General features: G+C 41.5%; 1 protein-coding gene and 1 long non-coding RNA gene across 10 annotated transcripts in view; both read right to left on the bottom strand.

Moving 5' to 3' along the window:
- Positions 1-793: 793 nt before the first annotated feature.
- Positions 794-13547, bottom strand: Gm32778. Of its 2 annotated transcripts, XR_382263.3 has the most exons (5): positions 11719-13547; positions 8063-8166; positions 7871-7916; positions 6946-7120; positions 794-1486 (listed from the first exon to the last, which is right to left on the bottom strand). It is a non-coding gene; the product is annotated as a predicted gene, 32778 (long non-coding RNA). The 2 variants fall into 2 exon arrangements; XR_001780923.2 differs by lacking the exon at positions 794-1486 and having other exon boundaries at positions 5057-7120.
- Positions 13548-15236: 1689 nt separating this feature from the next.
- The window catches only part of Hivep1 (human immunodeficiency virus type I enhancer binding protein 1), a 133132-nt gene continuing 131452 nt past the window's right edge, over positions 15237-16916 (bottom strand). For 7 of the 8 annotated variants that reach the window (XM_006516839.4, XM_017315359.2, XM_006516840.4 and 4 more), the window contains one exon: positions 15237-16875. In XM_006516839.4, the coding sequence (XP_006516902.1) occupies positions 15754-16875 (1122 nt within the window). In that variant the 3' untranslated portion in view covers positions 15237-15753. The remainder of the gene's footprint in view (positions 16876-16916) is intronic. The other variant, NM_007772.2, reaches the window with a different exon arrangement.

Raw genomic sequence — 16916 nt, 5'->3', positions numbered from 1 at the left:
CCAGAAGTTCTTTGGTGCATGTCTCTCTACGAAGTCATGACAAGTGAAGATCAGCTAAAAAAGCAAGGCGAACCAATGCAAGAATTTCATCAGCGGGAGACCAGCACCAGTGAAGCCCAACAATGACCCGCAGAGTTCCAAAGAGAAGCAATACAAGAACACTGTCCACAGTCTGTTGGGTTAGACTCATCCTCTTTCCAAACATCACATTGCCTCTCAAGCATCAGCTCCAGCAAAACATCACATGTCACTTCACTAGGCAACTTCCAGGAAAATACCACGCGTCTGTTCTCAGCAAACATCCTGTCACGAGTCTGCTTCAGGAAACGAGCTTCTCACAGGGCAGTTTCCAGAAAAGCACCGCATGACACAACTGAATCTCCAACAAAATCAGGAATTCCCACTTTAGAGGAGGAAGAGCAGGAGGAAGAGGAAGAAGAAGAAATGGAGGAGAAGGGAAGAAAGTAAAGTGTGGGACATTGGGCTATACACAGACAGCCTGGTCTCCTGCCGAGTTGAGGTCTGAACCCTGGTAGAACCTGAATGGTGATAATTCACCTACATGGGGACAGTAGGCGTTCTTTCATGTCTCCTGGAACCTTGGCTCCAGTAGAAGTTACCGCCTCCACAGCCCCCACAAGAGAAGTGTGGCTAACAGTCACGTAGACAATGTCCCAAGCTTCTCACCTTCAGGCTAGACTCCTCCCAGTTACCTAGCAACAGTAAAGATAACAGCTGCTTGGCCCCACCTCTATCTCTGACCTCTCCTCTCACTCTCTTATTCTCTCTCCCTCTTACTCTAGCCTTTCTTCTCTCTCTCTCCTTTCCCCACTTCTCTCCTCTTGGCCATGGCCAGTCTCTCTCAGCAGTGAGCACCTGCATGATCTGCCTTCTGGGCTAGGACCTGATCACTACTATGTCATACCATCTTACCTCTTCGAAGAGAGCCATTTTCTTCATTCCTAAGCTAAAAAGAAGACTATTCGAAATCACTATGGAATTCAATTTCTTGTCAATAGGTCACATGACTAGAATTTTTGCTACTAGTTAGAAGAGGGCGATGTTCATTAAAACTGACAGTCACCCTGCCAGCTTTCTGATTTAGACACTGATGGGCATTCTCTTTTCATTTCCCATTCTTCCAGGAGGGTGTGAAGAAGCAACTTCAGAGTGAGGTTCTTCAGATAATCTTTTAAGTTGCTTGTATGTTTTCTTTCCTGTTGCACAAAGGAAAATACCTCAGTACAACTGAGAATGCAGTGATGCATAGAAGTTGCTCTTTTATTATTATTATTAGGTATGATAAGTTCCCCAAGTTGACTTCTAGGTATCTCAATAACCAGCAACTTCAATTGTGTCTTTTCTTCCCATCATGTCACTGTCCCTTGCAATTTGAGTTCAAGGTATAGGTTTGTCTAACTTCTTAATTTTAGGAGCTGAGAACTGACTACAGTCGAATTGCCTCTGGGTATCCAGGGGATCCAGTCTGCAAAGACAAAATAGAAAGGCTTCCATTGTTTGTCTTGCTTGGCTCTGATGATAACCCCAGTCTACTTATGCAGATAAAAACATAGCTTCCAAGCTGCCTCACTATTGTTACTGGAGAGAGAGAGAGAGAGAGAGAGAGAGAGCCAACATTCTTCATGGTGGCTCATCAGATACTTGTGCTTTATAATCTGACAGCCAAATTTTCATTGTGACAATATGAGCTCTCACCTCTCCTACTCACATTGACTCTGTCAGCATCCAGCGTTTATAAGAATCACATTTTCATGAATCAAAGGGAAGGAGCCACTACGTTGGCATGAGAATGTATTTTTGCTGGCTTGAGAATCCATTAGAAGTCCCCAGGGGTTGGGCTTTTGTATTGCCCTAGCTCTTCTCTACTGTATCAGATTGGATAAAGTTCCTGAGCCAAGCTAAGCATCCTTATCATCAGAACGATAAGGCTATCTGTGTACTTAAAGCAGCAGCTGCTGCCTTGGGTTACCTTTGTTGGCTCAGGAACCTGCATCTTTGTGCTATAGTTCTGCCTGCCGCAGTGAAAACACATGCTGTTCACTCATCTGCAAATCACATGGACAGCTTCCCAGCTTACTCAGCACTGAATATTATTCACAATAGGAGACTCTGAAGCGTGTGGAAGTGAAGATATGTTCATGTATTTGAATAGTCATCTCTCATGTAAATTTCTAAAATTTTAGGTCAACATCTAAGACAATATAGAAAAAAAGACTATGGAATGATCTAAAATGATTTCAGTATTTGAGTAAAAACTTGGACAAAAGGAAATTATATGGTGTTTAAGAAATACAGGAGGGGGCTAGAGAGATGGCTCTTCCGGAGGTCTTGAGTTCAATTCCCAGCAACCACATGGTGGCTCACAGCCATCTATCCTGGGATCTGATGCCCTCTTCTGGTATGCAGGTGTACATGCAGATAGATCACTAATTTACATAAAATAAATAAATACAGGAAACAAGGGATCCCATTTTCATTTTTCATACTAGCACATCTATTTATAATTGCTTGTTAAGAATTTTAGAAACAATGGTAATCTTACCGAAGCTTACAATTAGAAGGAGTCTGCAGTGATTGCTAAATACCTGGTATGAATGGACACATCTTCCCCTTTCAAAATATTGAATGTTTATAATTATAGTTTATAAAATGAAGGACTTTTAATTTCCAGTGGGTACAGATTAAAGTTTGTGAATCACTACAAACACATCTTGCCAAGAAAACAACTGAATTTCAATTTCAATGCATTCACTTACCTCATCCAGTAATGATCCTTGTAGCTAGAATTGGGTATACAAATACACACTAGAAGACCACCTCAGCCAAATGTTTGTGCATTCTAAACTTCATTGCCACTAACAGAAAATGAGTGGAAGCCCTGTGGTCTTAATACTTTGGTTTGAATAGATTCTCCCTCAAAGCAGGTATCAGACACAAAGGCAACAAGATTGGGGATTCTTAGGAAATGAAGGCTCCACCCTCGTACATAAATTGCAACTGGTTATAAACGCAGATGCATTTTTGAATTTTCACTCTTTCTTCTTCTTCTTCTCTCCTGACCAGCGTGCTTCCGTTGTGACACTTCATGAAGTTGTCCCTCACCGGGCATGAGCTGCTCTGTCATGGAATTCTCTCTCTCCAGAACCATGAGAAGTTACTTCTCTCTTTTTATTAAATTTCCCAGTGTCATATATTCTGTTACAGTAGCACAAAATGTGCCAAGAGGGTTAAGAAGAGGATTAAATGAAGAATGACAGAATGTTTGGCACACCTGAGGCAAGTGTACATATTTACTAATATTTATTGCTTCCATTATCTCACAAATGCTCTTTCATCTTTTGAGTGACTATTGATAACAATAGACAGATTTTTAAAATCATTAACATTGAATTTTATAGTATTTCAAAGGGAAGTTTACATCATGAATATTTATCATCCCATGTTGTTTTCTATATTACATTTTTATTATGCAGATGTAACATGAAGATATATCCCATTTTGGAAGCAATAATCTGTTATTTATATGAAACCATAGTTAGAAAGAATGCCTAGCATCATTGTTCATTCCTATTTAAATCTTGGTCTGATTAAAATTATTAAAATAAATTGATATGTTTAAATATGAATTGTAAGGAAAACCATTTGAGTAAAGACAGTCACCATGTTCATGGATTAATAATAATACTAACAGCAAATGCAGCAAGAGCAAGTGTATACTTGAGTTTGTGTTTTCAAAATCACCCATCCTCCCTGAGATGAGAAGGATGCATACATTATTCATGGTCAGCAAAGACCACTGAACCATGATTCTAAGGAAGGTGGAGCCAAGCCATGGAAAAGCAAAGTTAAAAAAAGAAGGAGAAGCAAGAAGAGAAGGAGGGAGGAGCAGGAGGAGAAGGAGGAGGAGAAGGAGAGAAGGAGGAGAAGGAGGAGAAGAAGAAGAACAAAGAAGGAGGAGGAAGAGAAGGAGGAAGAAGAAGAAGAAGAAGAAGAAGAAGAAGAAGAAGAAGAAGAAGAAGGAGAAGGAGAAGGAGAAGGAGAAGGAGAAGGAGAAGGAGAAGGAGAAGGAGAAGGAGAAGGAGAAGGAGAAGGAGAAGGAGAAGGAGAAGGAGAAGAAGGAAAAGGCAAAGTTGAGGAATCTGTCTCCCTATTTTTTATTTTAAATCACTGTGTGCTTGTATAAAAACCAGACTCCTTTATTGCTTAATAGCAGTGGGTGGGGCTTTCAAAGAAGGATAGAGTGAAGGCCAGTATTGGGAGAGAGACTATAGCAAGGACAGTTGAACATGAATCAAAGAGACTTGCTCCATGTCAGCCTTTACCAAAGCCGATACTTCCGTCTCTGTGCGTCGACTCATTTGTTCGCGACTTGGATAGGAAACAAGCATAAGAGTCAAGTGCTTTGTAAGAAAAGACTTAGATCAGCGTCATCCTTGGTGTCTCTCCCATGACACACATAGAACTGAGTTGTCTGTGTCATGTCTAGGCTTTTCAGTCTTTATGGCAAGCATTCCTGTAGAGTTAACACAGGGAAGCAGAGTTCCAGGAACAGTCACTTTGCAATCTTACTTTAATGAATGGTGCAAAATTATCTTTCCAAGTGATTCCGTCATCTAAGACCTCCCTCTGTCCAGTACACAGGAAGACATTGCTCCCTCCACCCATCCCACAATGACACCGGATACACAAATCTCATTTCAATTTCCAATCTCCTCATTTGCATTAAAATTCATGTTTTATCACCTATTTGATGATTGTGTGTCTTTTTTTGCTACGACGTGCATAATTTCTCTCTCTCTCTTTCTCTCTCTCTCTCTCTCTCTCCCTCTCTCTCTCTCTCTCTCTCTCTCTCTTTTGGTTTTTTGAGACATGGGTTTCTCTGTATAGCCCTGGCTGTCCTGGAACTCACTCTGTAGACCAGGCTGGCCTCAAACTCAGAAATCCACCTGCCTCTGCCTCCCGAGTGCTGGGATTAAAGGTGTGCACCACCACGCCCGGCTTAGTTTCTCTTTTTAAAAAAAACATTTTCCTATTGGAACATTTGGCATTTTACTGACATAGAATATGTTTAGGATAAGAATTCTGTCAGCTATCTGAGACACTACCTTTTCATAACCTAAGTTATCTTCTAAATGGTATAATCATTTTGTATAGTACCAAAGTTTTACATGTTGACCAACTTGAGGCCATGAGCCTTCATGACTTCTGTTTATACCTGAAAGCTTGGTGTCCTATGGTGTCAAGCTAATTAGCTTTCTATCACCATGGTAAGCACCAGAGATAATAGCCATGTGGGATAGTTTCTGTATCCACTTGACACAGGTTAGGGTCATGTGGGAAGAGGGAAGTTTAATGGAGAAAATGCCTTCTTCCAACTGGTCATGGAAGCATGTCTGTAGGTTATCTTCGCAATTGATGGTTGAGGGCCCAGCTTACTGTGGATGGTGCCAGGCCTGACCAGGTTGTCTTAGATGATGTAAGAGAGCAGGCTGGGCAAGCCTTAGGGAGCAAGCAAGTAGAGCAGCACCCCTCTCTAGGATCTGCATTAGTGCCTGCTTCCAGGAAGTCTTGGGTTCTGTAAGGGCTCAGCTAGCTTCACTCAAAACCCAAGCCCACCAGAGAAAAGCACAGATCCTGCCTTCTGACATCACGGGCTCTCAGGTCCCACGCACTCCTCTGCCTGAGGAAGCCCTTTTCTCTGAGGATACATCACAACACTCCATTCTTTCAAACTTTTAGGAACACGAGTTCTCTGGGCGACTATCATATCTTATCATTTAATATCTATGAGGTGGTTTCTTTGAGAAATGCCCTCCATAGGCTCCCATACTGAAACACTTACTCCCCAGTGGGTGGCACTGCCATTGTGGGAAGTTGTGGAGCCTTGGTGAGAGAAGGACTTCACTGGAGGCTGGCTGTTTGGTCTCTGTTCCTTGCTTCCATTTGAGGGTGTGAGCTCTCACTGTCCCTTCCTGTGTCATACCTGCTGCCCCTCCCCCATGCGTGTGATGGCTGTTGTGCCTCTCTCCCATAATGGGCTCTTATACTTTTGGAACTATAAGCACCCCACCCCTCAAACTATCTCCCTTCCGTAAGTGGCTTCTGGGCATGGTGTTTTATCACAGCAACAGAAAAGTAACCAGCGTGGATCTGATTGTTTGATTTTTCTGTAAAACGCTAAGGGGGACATTTTGAGTAAGACACAGTATCTTAAAATGTGTGTGTGTGTGTGTGTGTGTGTGTGTGTGTGTGTGTGTGTGTGTGTGTGTGTGTTTATGTGTGTGCGCGTGTGTGTATGTGTGTGTGCGTGTGTATCTCAACACACCTTCAAATGAAGATACGGTTGTCCTTTCACTGGTGATAAACTCTTCCTGAGTATTTCTTAGTATCTGTTCTATTATAAAGCATTAACACAGTGCTAACGTTTATACACATATTACTGTGCCCTAAGAATTGTTTAATATATAATACGAATGCTTTAATTTCCCCAAAAGCCCCCTCAAGTAAGGACTGTAAGGACTTATTTTTGCAGACTGATAAATGTGATAAATGAGAAAAATGAGGCACAGGAAATATATATTTGGACAATTAGCTGGGTGGAATTAGCTGGTTGGCTAACCACCAGGAGTCTGGATTTAGGCAGTCTGTTCTTCAACACTGGGTTTTTGTTATCCAATACTTAAATAAGTCAGAGCATATGCTTGTTTTTGTTTGATGAACAATGTTGCTGCTATGTTTTTTTTTTAATTCACGTGTTCTCATAAAGCACACATTCGTGAGATGGTGTATAACAAGAATATTGTCTATGGCCACTTAAGCCTTGAGCAGCCATTGAACTAGGCTGATTAGATTCTATACTCTGGCTGAATTGAGGAAATGTGCAGAGATTGTAAGTTGTTCATTTGTAAACCACGAATACTCTACCTCATGGGAAATCATTTATAAATGCATCCGGCGGGTAGTCTTCATGCTGGAGTGGTCGGCATCTAAATAGCTAAGATGACACAGTCGCGTTGGAAGCTTTCAGTGCCTCAGGAGACAATAATGAGCGCCTGCCATGGGCGTCTCAGCTTCAGCTGGGATCCTAAAGAGCACACAACTGGACCCAGAGCAGCAACATTACATGTTTTGACCCCTGAACCTGTTGTGTCTTTCAATGTGCCTCCCCCGCCCCCAAGTCTTTTCTTTTTTTTTTTTTTGAAGGATTTAGAAAAATGAAAACAAAAGGTTCAAGGAATTTGTTTAGTTACAAAACAAAACAAACAGAACATTTTTTTTTTTTCTGGGATAGGTCACGGGGGTCCCTGTGTCGGGTCTGATGGTTATCTTTGTTTAAGGGACTTCAGAGCTCTGACCTGAGGCCTCAGGGTTGCTTAAGCATCAAAGAAGGCTGTTGCACCCTACCCTGAATGTTTTACGCTACTTCCGACTCAGGACGAGGCCAAGAAAAATGTTACATTAAATATTTAACTCTGCAGCCTTTAATACACAGGTGTTTTTTAGTGCTTTGTGACCAGGCCTTTTTTTTTTAATTTAATTTAATTTTATTTTATTTTTTGGTAGATTTTTTTAAAAAATGGTTTTCTTCTCATACTTACTACAGAATATTTTTGAGTTTTTCATAATCAGCATAATGAATGCAAAATGTCTCCAGCCTTTGTAGAGTATGAAATGATGTGGGTCATATTAACACTTCACCAGAATAGTTAATATGCTTTTAATGAAGATTAGGGGTTTTTTTTTGGAATCAATAATTATGATTGCCTGAGTGGCTATTAATAACTAGACTCTTTGCATGAAGTTGTAAAATTCTTCCAGTGACTCTGAATGCCAAAGCAACTGAGCATACCTTTCTGTCTAGTGGATGAAGATGCTCCAAATAACAAAATCCAAATCTGTCAAAGAATACAAACAGCGAATCAAACCCAGTCTTAACATTTGACCCCACCGAGCAAAAATAAGCCTTGCTATTAGCAAAGAAAACTAGGCACGCTGGGATAACTGAGTGATCTCAAAGCTGGCTTTTCCGTCCATGACTGACCTCCAGGAATGTAAAGCCTCATGTCTTCCATCCAGCCTGGCTTCCTTAGATCTCATTTGGCAACATCCATGGGTAAATAACGAAGCATACAGTCTTTCAAGTCACTAAAACAAATGAGTGAAAGATGGTTTATCTCCAGCAAGAATAAAGGGTAGGTAGCTAACGTCTACTGGCCTTCACGAAACATGTATTTGTTTTTAGCCCACAAATATATGGCTAACTAAAACAGGGTAATGTATTCACTTCTACATTTTAAAAACCCAGAATAAAAGAGGGGGGAAAAAACCAGATTAAGTGCTGTGTGGTGACCATACTGGCTCACGTGGAGGAGCATTTGTGACCAGCTACCTCTCTCTCTCTCTCTCTCTCTCTCTCTCTTGTTGCTTCTTTTGCATAAATAGAAGTGATGAATATCTTTGATTCCCTCTAAATTTTCTGATTACTTTCTTTGCATTGTAGTTAAATAAGTGCATTTAGAGAGGCACAATTTGATGCCTTGTCTCATAGGCACATGTTTTTGAGTAATCGTGCTTGTCATAAGCACTGAAAATTTGTTCCATTTCTTTTTGAAAATATTTCTGAAAGGCGAAAACTCAGGGAAATTAGGATATTATTATAATAGAGCCAGGGTGGTTTTCAACCACACCTAGAACCAAAACTGTGTGAATCCACATTCATTTTTCTCCCTCTTCATCTAAGTTTTATAATCGTCAGATAAGTAACAGAGGCGTTTTTGCTCTATAATGGTTAATAATTGAAACCTAATGTATGTAGGAATTTTCATGTCTTCTTGCTTGATTAGAATTGTCACTTTTGATTACCCTTTTATCTCCTGCTATTTGAATTAAATGTTTCATCACTAAATATTTTTATGGCTCCTATTATATGGAGTATGAGGAAGAGCATAGAAAAGGTTCTAAAAAATCTATTATCTACACAAATATGCATGGCACTGGACATATTCATTTCTGAAGGAAATTTAAATGGAATGTTTTCTGAATTCTAACAAAACATTCACTAAAAATGGACATGCTATAACTCAACCAATGTAAATAAGGACTGGGAACTCAGAATTCAATGGGAAATATCAGACAGCCTCACTATTCGGCTAGCTTTGTAACCCTGAGCAACTTTCTCAACCATAAAATAGGGATAACATCACATTGTATTTATCACAATCATCCTGGTGTGTGGCGAGTTTCGTACCGTATCAGTCTACAACTGGTGCAGTCTATATATAATCCCTAAAAACAAAAATCTAGTATGAGCTATTTTGCTAATGTAAGACTACTACTTGGTTTTTGAAATGTAATTTCTTTCGAGTATCTGTTGTACAGTTACTTGTTTGTGTGCATGTGTGTGGGTGCACATGTTGGAGTACACCTGCACAGGTATGTGCTTGTGTGTGGAGGTCAGAGGTTGATGTAAGGTGTCTTGCTCAATTGCTCTCTATTTATTGAGGCAGGGTCTCTCTCTCTCTGTCTCTCTCTCTCTCTTTGTTCTTTTGAGACAGAGTTTCCTGTATAGCCCTGACCGTCCTGGAACTCACTCTGTAGACCAGGCTGGCCTCGAACTCAGAAATCCGCCTGCCTCTGCCTCCTGAGTGCTGGGATTAAAGGCGTGCGCCACCATGCCCAGCGAGGCAGGGTCTCTTATCCAGGCTCCCACTGATTATGCCTAGTTCAGCTAAGCAACTTGCATCAAGGACCAAACCTTGTCTCTACCCCTGAAATTATAGGTATCCACAACTTCCAGCCTACCTTTTCTGTGGGTACTGGGGATCCAAACTGTAGTCTTCATGCTGTGTGCGAAGTGCTTTATCTACTGAACCATATCCCCAACCCCTCTAAAGAGCATATTCTTACTACCCACCCCCAAGATTATACTTTTCCTGGTGGGCTAGGGAAGGGAGAATGGCAGATACTAAACTGGTAAGTTGGTATAATTTATTTTTTTTTTAAAGACTTATTTATATGAGTACACTGTAGCTGCCTTCAGACACACCAGAAGAGGGCATCAGATCCCATTACAGATGGTTGTGAGCCACCATGTGGTTGCTGGGACTTGAACTCAGGATCTCTGGAAGAGCAGTCCGTGCTCTTAACCGCTGAGCCATCTCTCCAGCCTAAATTGGTATAATTTCAACCCAAATGCCAACGCTCTGGTTTCCTGTTAAACTCTAGCTCATACTCAGTCCATCTCTTCAGGTGATGGAATCTCTTTGCTCGCTGAGCTACACTTATTTGCCTTCCACTCTGCTCCGAATGACTTCCCTCTCCTCCCAACTTCTGCTGTCTTGTTAGTGCCATAAAGTATTAGCTCACTGGAGAAGAGAGAAAGGTCTTTAGGCTCCTCAGCCCATGCCCCCTTTTTCTCCACTAAGATGACCTGCTGAGCACCCCGAGTGGATGCGCCCACAGTGCTAATCAAGCTTAGATCTAGCCTTTGTTGTCCAGAATGTCTTCACAGCCTCGCCAGATGCTTTGCTGAATCCCAAACAAGTGGCTTACATATAAAGAATGCTGACATTCTGCTCAATCCGGCAAGGCAGGGTTTCATCATGATTGTGAGACACAGCTTCCTTGCTTAAGTCTTAAGGAGATCCAAGCTGATCAGAAGGAACCAATGAGATCGTGAACGGGATGTGTCTGGTTATGTCTGATGTCTGGTTCCCTTAGGTTTCCCTCCTGTCTGTACTATTCTTCCCACCTACTAATAAGTAGGCACTCTGCTTAATGGAGTCCCCATATGGCCAAAGTTTAATATCACCTTCTTGAAGCATTTGCTAGTGAGTCCAGCCAGAATTTCCCTCTTTTGCACTTCTACTTGGTTACATCCTGTGCCACTTCAAACCACGAAAGATACTATTAATTTTGCTCACTTACTTTCCTATAAAGCCCAAGCTCCTGAAGGGTAGATGTCATTTAATTTGTATTACAATCATAGTCTCAAAGTACTTTCTTTTACTTTCTATGATGCTGGTGATGAATAGTTACTGAACATCTAAGTGACTCTTCTCTCTTCCATTTTTCTTAGTTTCTATGACTATTCTTGTTTTATTCTTTTGGCATCGTGGTTATTTTAAAGTCTCAAATCCTACAGATCCTTCAAAGTACAGCAGTCCCATTACACATAAATCACTTATTATTTTATAACCAAAAGTCTCAACTTTTATATGGTTATAGTCTATGGTCTCTATGATATATATGGCTTATTATGCGTCCCTAGTTTATATGACTCAAACAAGTGCTACTTTGGGCTGAAAGGTGTATGTTGTTATGTAATGTGTGTAGTATCGGAATTGGTTGGTAATTAGGTCACCACTCAGCTTTCAGAGCCTGAGAATCTTCAGGTCCAACCCTAATTCAGAAAACAGGAAAACATCTATGTGGGTATACATGCAGATGTGTCCACAGTGTTTTCTCACAGAATGGGTGAGGCTATAGATCAACCTCTGTATGAAAAGCTAGGGAACCTAATGCTTACAGGAAATAAGTCCTTGGGACTTTCAGATTATGTAATTTATAGAGGGAAAGCATTCTATTATCCCTCCTTTAAATGCATTCTCTCTATTTTTACATACAACAGTAAAAAGTTATTGTCATTGAAATATTACAAATAATGTTTCATTATCTTTGTAATTTTGTAATAATTACCTTTGACTTTTAAATAAGACAAAAATCATAGGAAGTTGCTTTGAAGGCAGATTCTTGCTTTAATATTTGCTACTCCCAAGTTTTAGGTATAGTTATTAAATGAAGATCACCATTTTGTGTTGCTTTATCCTGAGGTCATAAAAGGAAAACAAGGAGTTAAGGGGAGGAGATTGGGAAGATGACCAAAATGCACTGTATGATATTTTCAAAGAATTAGTAAATATACTGGCAAAAATTAAAACCTAGAGGAAAAACTCAAGGCTAAAAGGAAAACTGCCAAGAAGATGGTGTAGCCTGCTGACCTGAGCATTTGTTAAAAAGAAAGAAAGAAAGAAAGAAAGAAAGAAAGAAAGAAAGAAAGAAAGAAAGAAAGAAAGAAAGAAAGAAAAAGAAACCATACTTGACAACCTTTAAACAAAAACACTGAGCACAGTCTCCAAGCCTCGTTAAGTGCCATCATTTAAAATCCGGGGCAGAGATTAATGAGAAAAGTGTTATTTATACCACTTCTGTGAAAGGAAAAAAAAAAAATCAGAGCTGTGTTATTTTAAAAAAATGAAATGAGAAACAAAAATCACTACATTAAATGTCAGTTAATTATCATTCTGAAAGGAGTAATTATCACTGTGGCCAAAGTTTCCTGCATGAAAACAAAGCGACAGGAATGACCTTAATTTATGTTAACTTATAATAAAATTTCCTAACAGGTAGATTCATTTGTGAAAACCAGAAAAATGACCTTCAGTTCAGGTTATTTTTCCCCCTAATAATGCTGGTAGAGGCTTGGTGGTAGATACATGCAAAATGAGATTAACATTCATATTGTTTTTTAATTTCTTTTTTGCCGTGCCAGGGAATGAATCCAAGGCAGTGGTTCTCATCCTTCCTAACGTTGCGACCATTTACTATAGTTCCTCATGTTGTGCTGACCCCCTAACCATAAAGCTAATTTTGTTGATATTTCATAATTGTGCTACTGTTATGAATTGTAATTCAAATAGTTTTTGGAGTTTGAAGTTTGCCAAAGGGGTCATGGCTCAGAGGTTGAGAATTGCTGACCAAGGCTTAACACATGCTAGGCCCTGAACTCATCTCAAATCCCACAAACTTTTCATTTATAGTTTTATCAGTAATTTAATAGATTTTATGCCATGGCATTCTAGCTGTCTGGAAACACAAAAGAACAGAAGCCTAATGCAGTGCCACCAGCTCTGTGGCATCGCTTGTGAATCAGGTATATTTGGGAATGTCAAGCGAGCAGAGCTTCTTTGGGGAAGATAACTGGAGGAACTGCTCAAAATGAACTATTCACTTGCATATTTTGTGCATGTAATTATTTCAAAATACAGTTTTAGTAATATTTTGTATCTGGCAAAGATGGTACTCAACTATGATGGAATTATATCCTGATAATCTGCCAAAAGTTAGAAACATTGTTGAATGAAAAATGTATGTAATTACTACACTCACCCCACCTTCTGGGCAGTCTGGGCCGGCAACACAGCATATGCTATGACCCTGGCAGTCTGGGCCAGCAACAGAACATACTCTAAGACCGCTGTCCACCTCTAAGAAGGATCACTGCCTAGTTTTCAACTTATCTCTAGCCAGGGAAAACCCAAACTCCAAGCACTTTGAAAATGCATCTGCATCTTTTTTTAATCTTTCTTTTCTTGCTGTAGTTTGAAAACCTTAATTTGAATAAGATGATGACTAACTGCACTTAAAAAGCCACATTAAGAAAGTCACTAGTTGGGCTGGTAAGATGGCTCAGTGGGTAAGAGCACCCGACTGCTCTTCCGAAGGTCCAAAGTTCAAATCCCAGCAACCACATGGTGGCTCACAACCATCCGTAATGAGATCTGACTCCTTCTTCTGGAGTGTCTGAAGACAGTTACAGTGTCCTTACATATAATAAATAAATCAATCTTGAAAGAAAGAGAGAGAGAGAGAGAGAGAGAGAGAGAGAGAGAGAGAGAGAAAGTCTCTAGTTTAGCAGACAGAATAGTATGGTGAAAAGGCAAACCCATTTTTCCTAGACCTTAGTCTGGGTCCCTGCTCATCTCTAAATATCTCAGTTCCTAACTCAATAAAACAAGAAACTTTTCCCCAGGGGGGGAAAAATGTCACTAGTTTTACTGATACGCACACAATGGGATGAACCTTGAAACATCTAGACAACGGAGTAAGATTAGCTTATACTAGTTCATTATTAAGTTTCCAGAAGGACATCAAACATAAAACAGGATTTAAACTATGGTTAAATGTAGGGATCCTACAAATTAATAATATTCTATTTAAAGTTCAGTGGTAAAATTGTGAGCCTAACTTTTGAGCTTAGAGAACTCATAGATTCATCTACAGCATCCTTATTGGAGGTAGTGTTGCTTATATATTGCTTTAAATCCTGGCAAAAATAGAATACAGGGTCATGACAAGAAGTCAAACCAATGACTGCGAGAAACTGGGTAGTAGAGCTTGTTCGCATCTCTTATGTTAGAGCAGTGGAATTTCTAAAGTTGAGTTTTCTAGGATTCTTTTTTGAAGGAAGGCTGCACTACCTGCAGAAACTTCAGAACCTAGGTTGCAAAAATGTACCTCTGTAAGTAAAAGCATAGTCCATGTCCACAGCACTCCAGACCCAGAGCCCGCCGCCACTGGAGCGCAGCTTGGTAGTCTTAACAGGCAGATAGGTGGGGTTCCAGGTGCCTTTTCTCAAAGGTTTCTCAAATGGTTCCCAGGGTGGCTAACAGGGTCTTCAAAGCCTTCTCGCACTCCCCTATAGCATAATCTCACTGGCTTCCTCACGTACTTGCTGTCTTCATGAAGGGAACATGGAAACCCATGATACACTGCCTTAATGTGCTAAGCATTCAAATTCCAACATAAAAATATTTTCCACACAAACCCAGCACCTGCAATAACCCTTAGATAATAAGGCAAACAGCCGCAGTGAGAAGGGTGTCAGCCCACCACGTGACAGCTTCCAGCCTGACGGATAGCTGGGTTCGTCAGGGTAGAAGCAATCATTTCTAGGGTCACTTAAGCAAGACATCTAGGTTTTTCTCCTTGTAAGCCTTGTTGGATCCATCAGGATTTGGTGCTGGACAGAACTCTCCACATAAAAGTGTATCTGAGAAAGCTAGAGGCCCTTGGCTAAGGAACACAGGGCAAGGCCTGGGAGGGAGCCCCGTGAGCTCAGAATTAGTTTCTCACTGAGTTTACATTGTCTAGAACCACATTTGGGGACTTTGCTCTGTTCAGGAGGTCCATCTTATACATTTATAGAAAGTGTCCTTAAGTAGTCAATTCTCTAAGGATTAAATAGCTATAAAACTCCATCTGACGCTAAGGAAAAGTTTGTCTTTATCTCTTGATTTTTGGGCTCTAGCTACAGTTTCACAGGGAAAGACCATGGAAGCTTTGCTTCTCAAAACTGAGGAGCAGCTATGGAAAGCCCTGGCTAGGAACTTTGTTTGCCAATGAGGTGTAAAGACAGCACGAGACGTAAGCACCAGTAAAGCCTGTGAACAGTATTTACTGAAACAGTTCATAACACAGAAAATCTGTCTGAAGTGTACAGTTACTGTCTCACACAATGACAGATCCATTTGCAAAGACTAATATGAATACAATAAATATGAGGTTTACATACTAATTTATACACAGAAACTGCCCCACAGCCGTAAAAATTTATATTTAACAGTGCAACATATCATTTAGTCATCTGATTTATTTGACAAGTTTCTACTAAACACAACTACCTGGTTTTCATATACATATATAACATTGTATGTATATAGATATTCAACCATCTGTACAGATTCTAAACATAAAACTTCTAAAAGGCACAATTGTCTATACAACATATACAAAAATGGCTGGGACTAACACAAAACAACAATTATTGGTCAAAAGTTCATGATTGCACAAAGATTAGTCATGAGTTTATGTCAGAAAAAAATGTGCTTTAAGGAAAGGAGGGTTTTTCAAAAAAACCTGTTATAAAAAAAAAAATCAGTAAAAAACAAACCATTAGGTTGCTATGACAAGCCTGTCCTCGTCATCATCGCTGCTCACGTCGCTGAAGTGTACAATGGGCTGCCTGTGGGGCACTGGGGGCCTGGGAGCCGCTCTGTCTGTAGGAAGTGATGGAGGAGCTGAAGTTGCAACTTTCTGTAAAGCTTCCGGTGTGGGTGCTGGCTGCGCCTGCGCAGGGGAGCGCCCGGGCAACACATGACCCGCAGAGGGCCCCTTCTTGGTGTCCATTTTGGTTGAATCTTCAGGCCTTGCGTGGTCCGCTGAAGGACCGGACACTGTTTGTGGGGTTTCCTGAGGGCCTTCGGGTGACCCCTGTGGAGGCTCGGCACTGTGTCCCTGGCCTGCGGGCATCTGCAGCTCCATTGCTTTGCTGTTGGGAGCAGTCGTCTCTGGAGTCCCCGTGGTGCCCACAGCCACCGGGCCAACGGAGGGGATCAGGGTGGGCAAGGCGATGTTGAGGATTTGGAGTCCCTGAATGTGTGCCGGTGGGGCGGGACTGCTCTGGGCGGGCGCGTTGGCCAAAACCTGGAGCCCCACTGCGTTGAGGGCCAGGCCCGGGGGGTGCCCCTGCGGGCCCACGGTAGCGTTTGCCAGGCCCACCAGGTTGACTGTTTCCATCCCCAGGGACGTAAGCGACTGCAAGGCTGGGGGACTTAAGTTCTGCAGGCCTGGCACGTGGATTTGGCCTATGGGAATACAGGGCACAACACTGCTCAATTCCGCCACTCCGGTGGGGCGATTAGGAGCGCCCGAAGCTTCAGTGATGGTATCCCCAGAGGTGCCCACGGTTCTGTGAATAACACTCACAGCGGGGATGGTCAGTTGCATTGGCCCGGCCTGTATGGGTACAAAAGTGGAGTAGGTGAGGCCGGCAGTCACCACATGGATACCCCCTACGGGAACCATGTTGTATGGGGTCCTTGATTGCTGCTGGGAATGCAAGGGGAGATGGCTGAACAGATGTGTCTGCGGGGAAGGCAAGCCGGGAGGTGGTTGCAAGATTATTTGTTGCTTCTGGTCTTGACTGTCAGGGTGAGGTGAGACTGAGGAAGAAATCCTGGCAGCCGGCTGAGGGTTGAGCTGGGCTACGGCAGGGGGCAGCCCCACAGATGAATCCTAAAAGACAAGAGACAATGAGCCAGATAGCCTTCATCACC

Source organism: Mus musculus, chromosome 13 (genome assembly GCF_000001635.26).
Source record: "Mus musculus strain C57BL/6J chromosome 13, GRCm38.p6 C57BL/6J".
NCBI lineage: Eukaryota > Metazoa > Chordata > Mammalia > Rodentia > Muridae > Mus > Mus musculus.
Note: the sequence above shows the minus strand (reverse complement) of the source record. Positions and strands in the feature narration are given on the sequence as shown.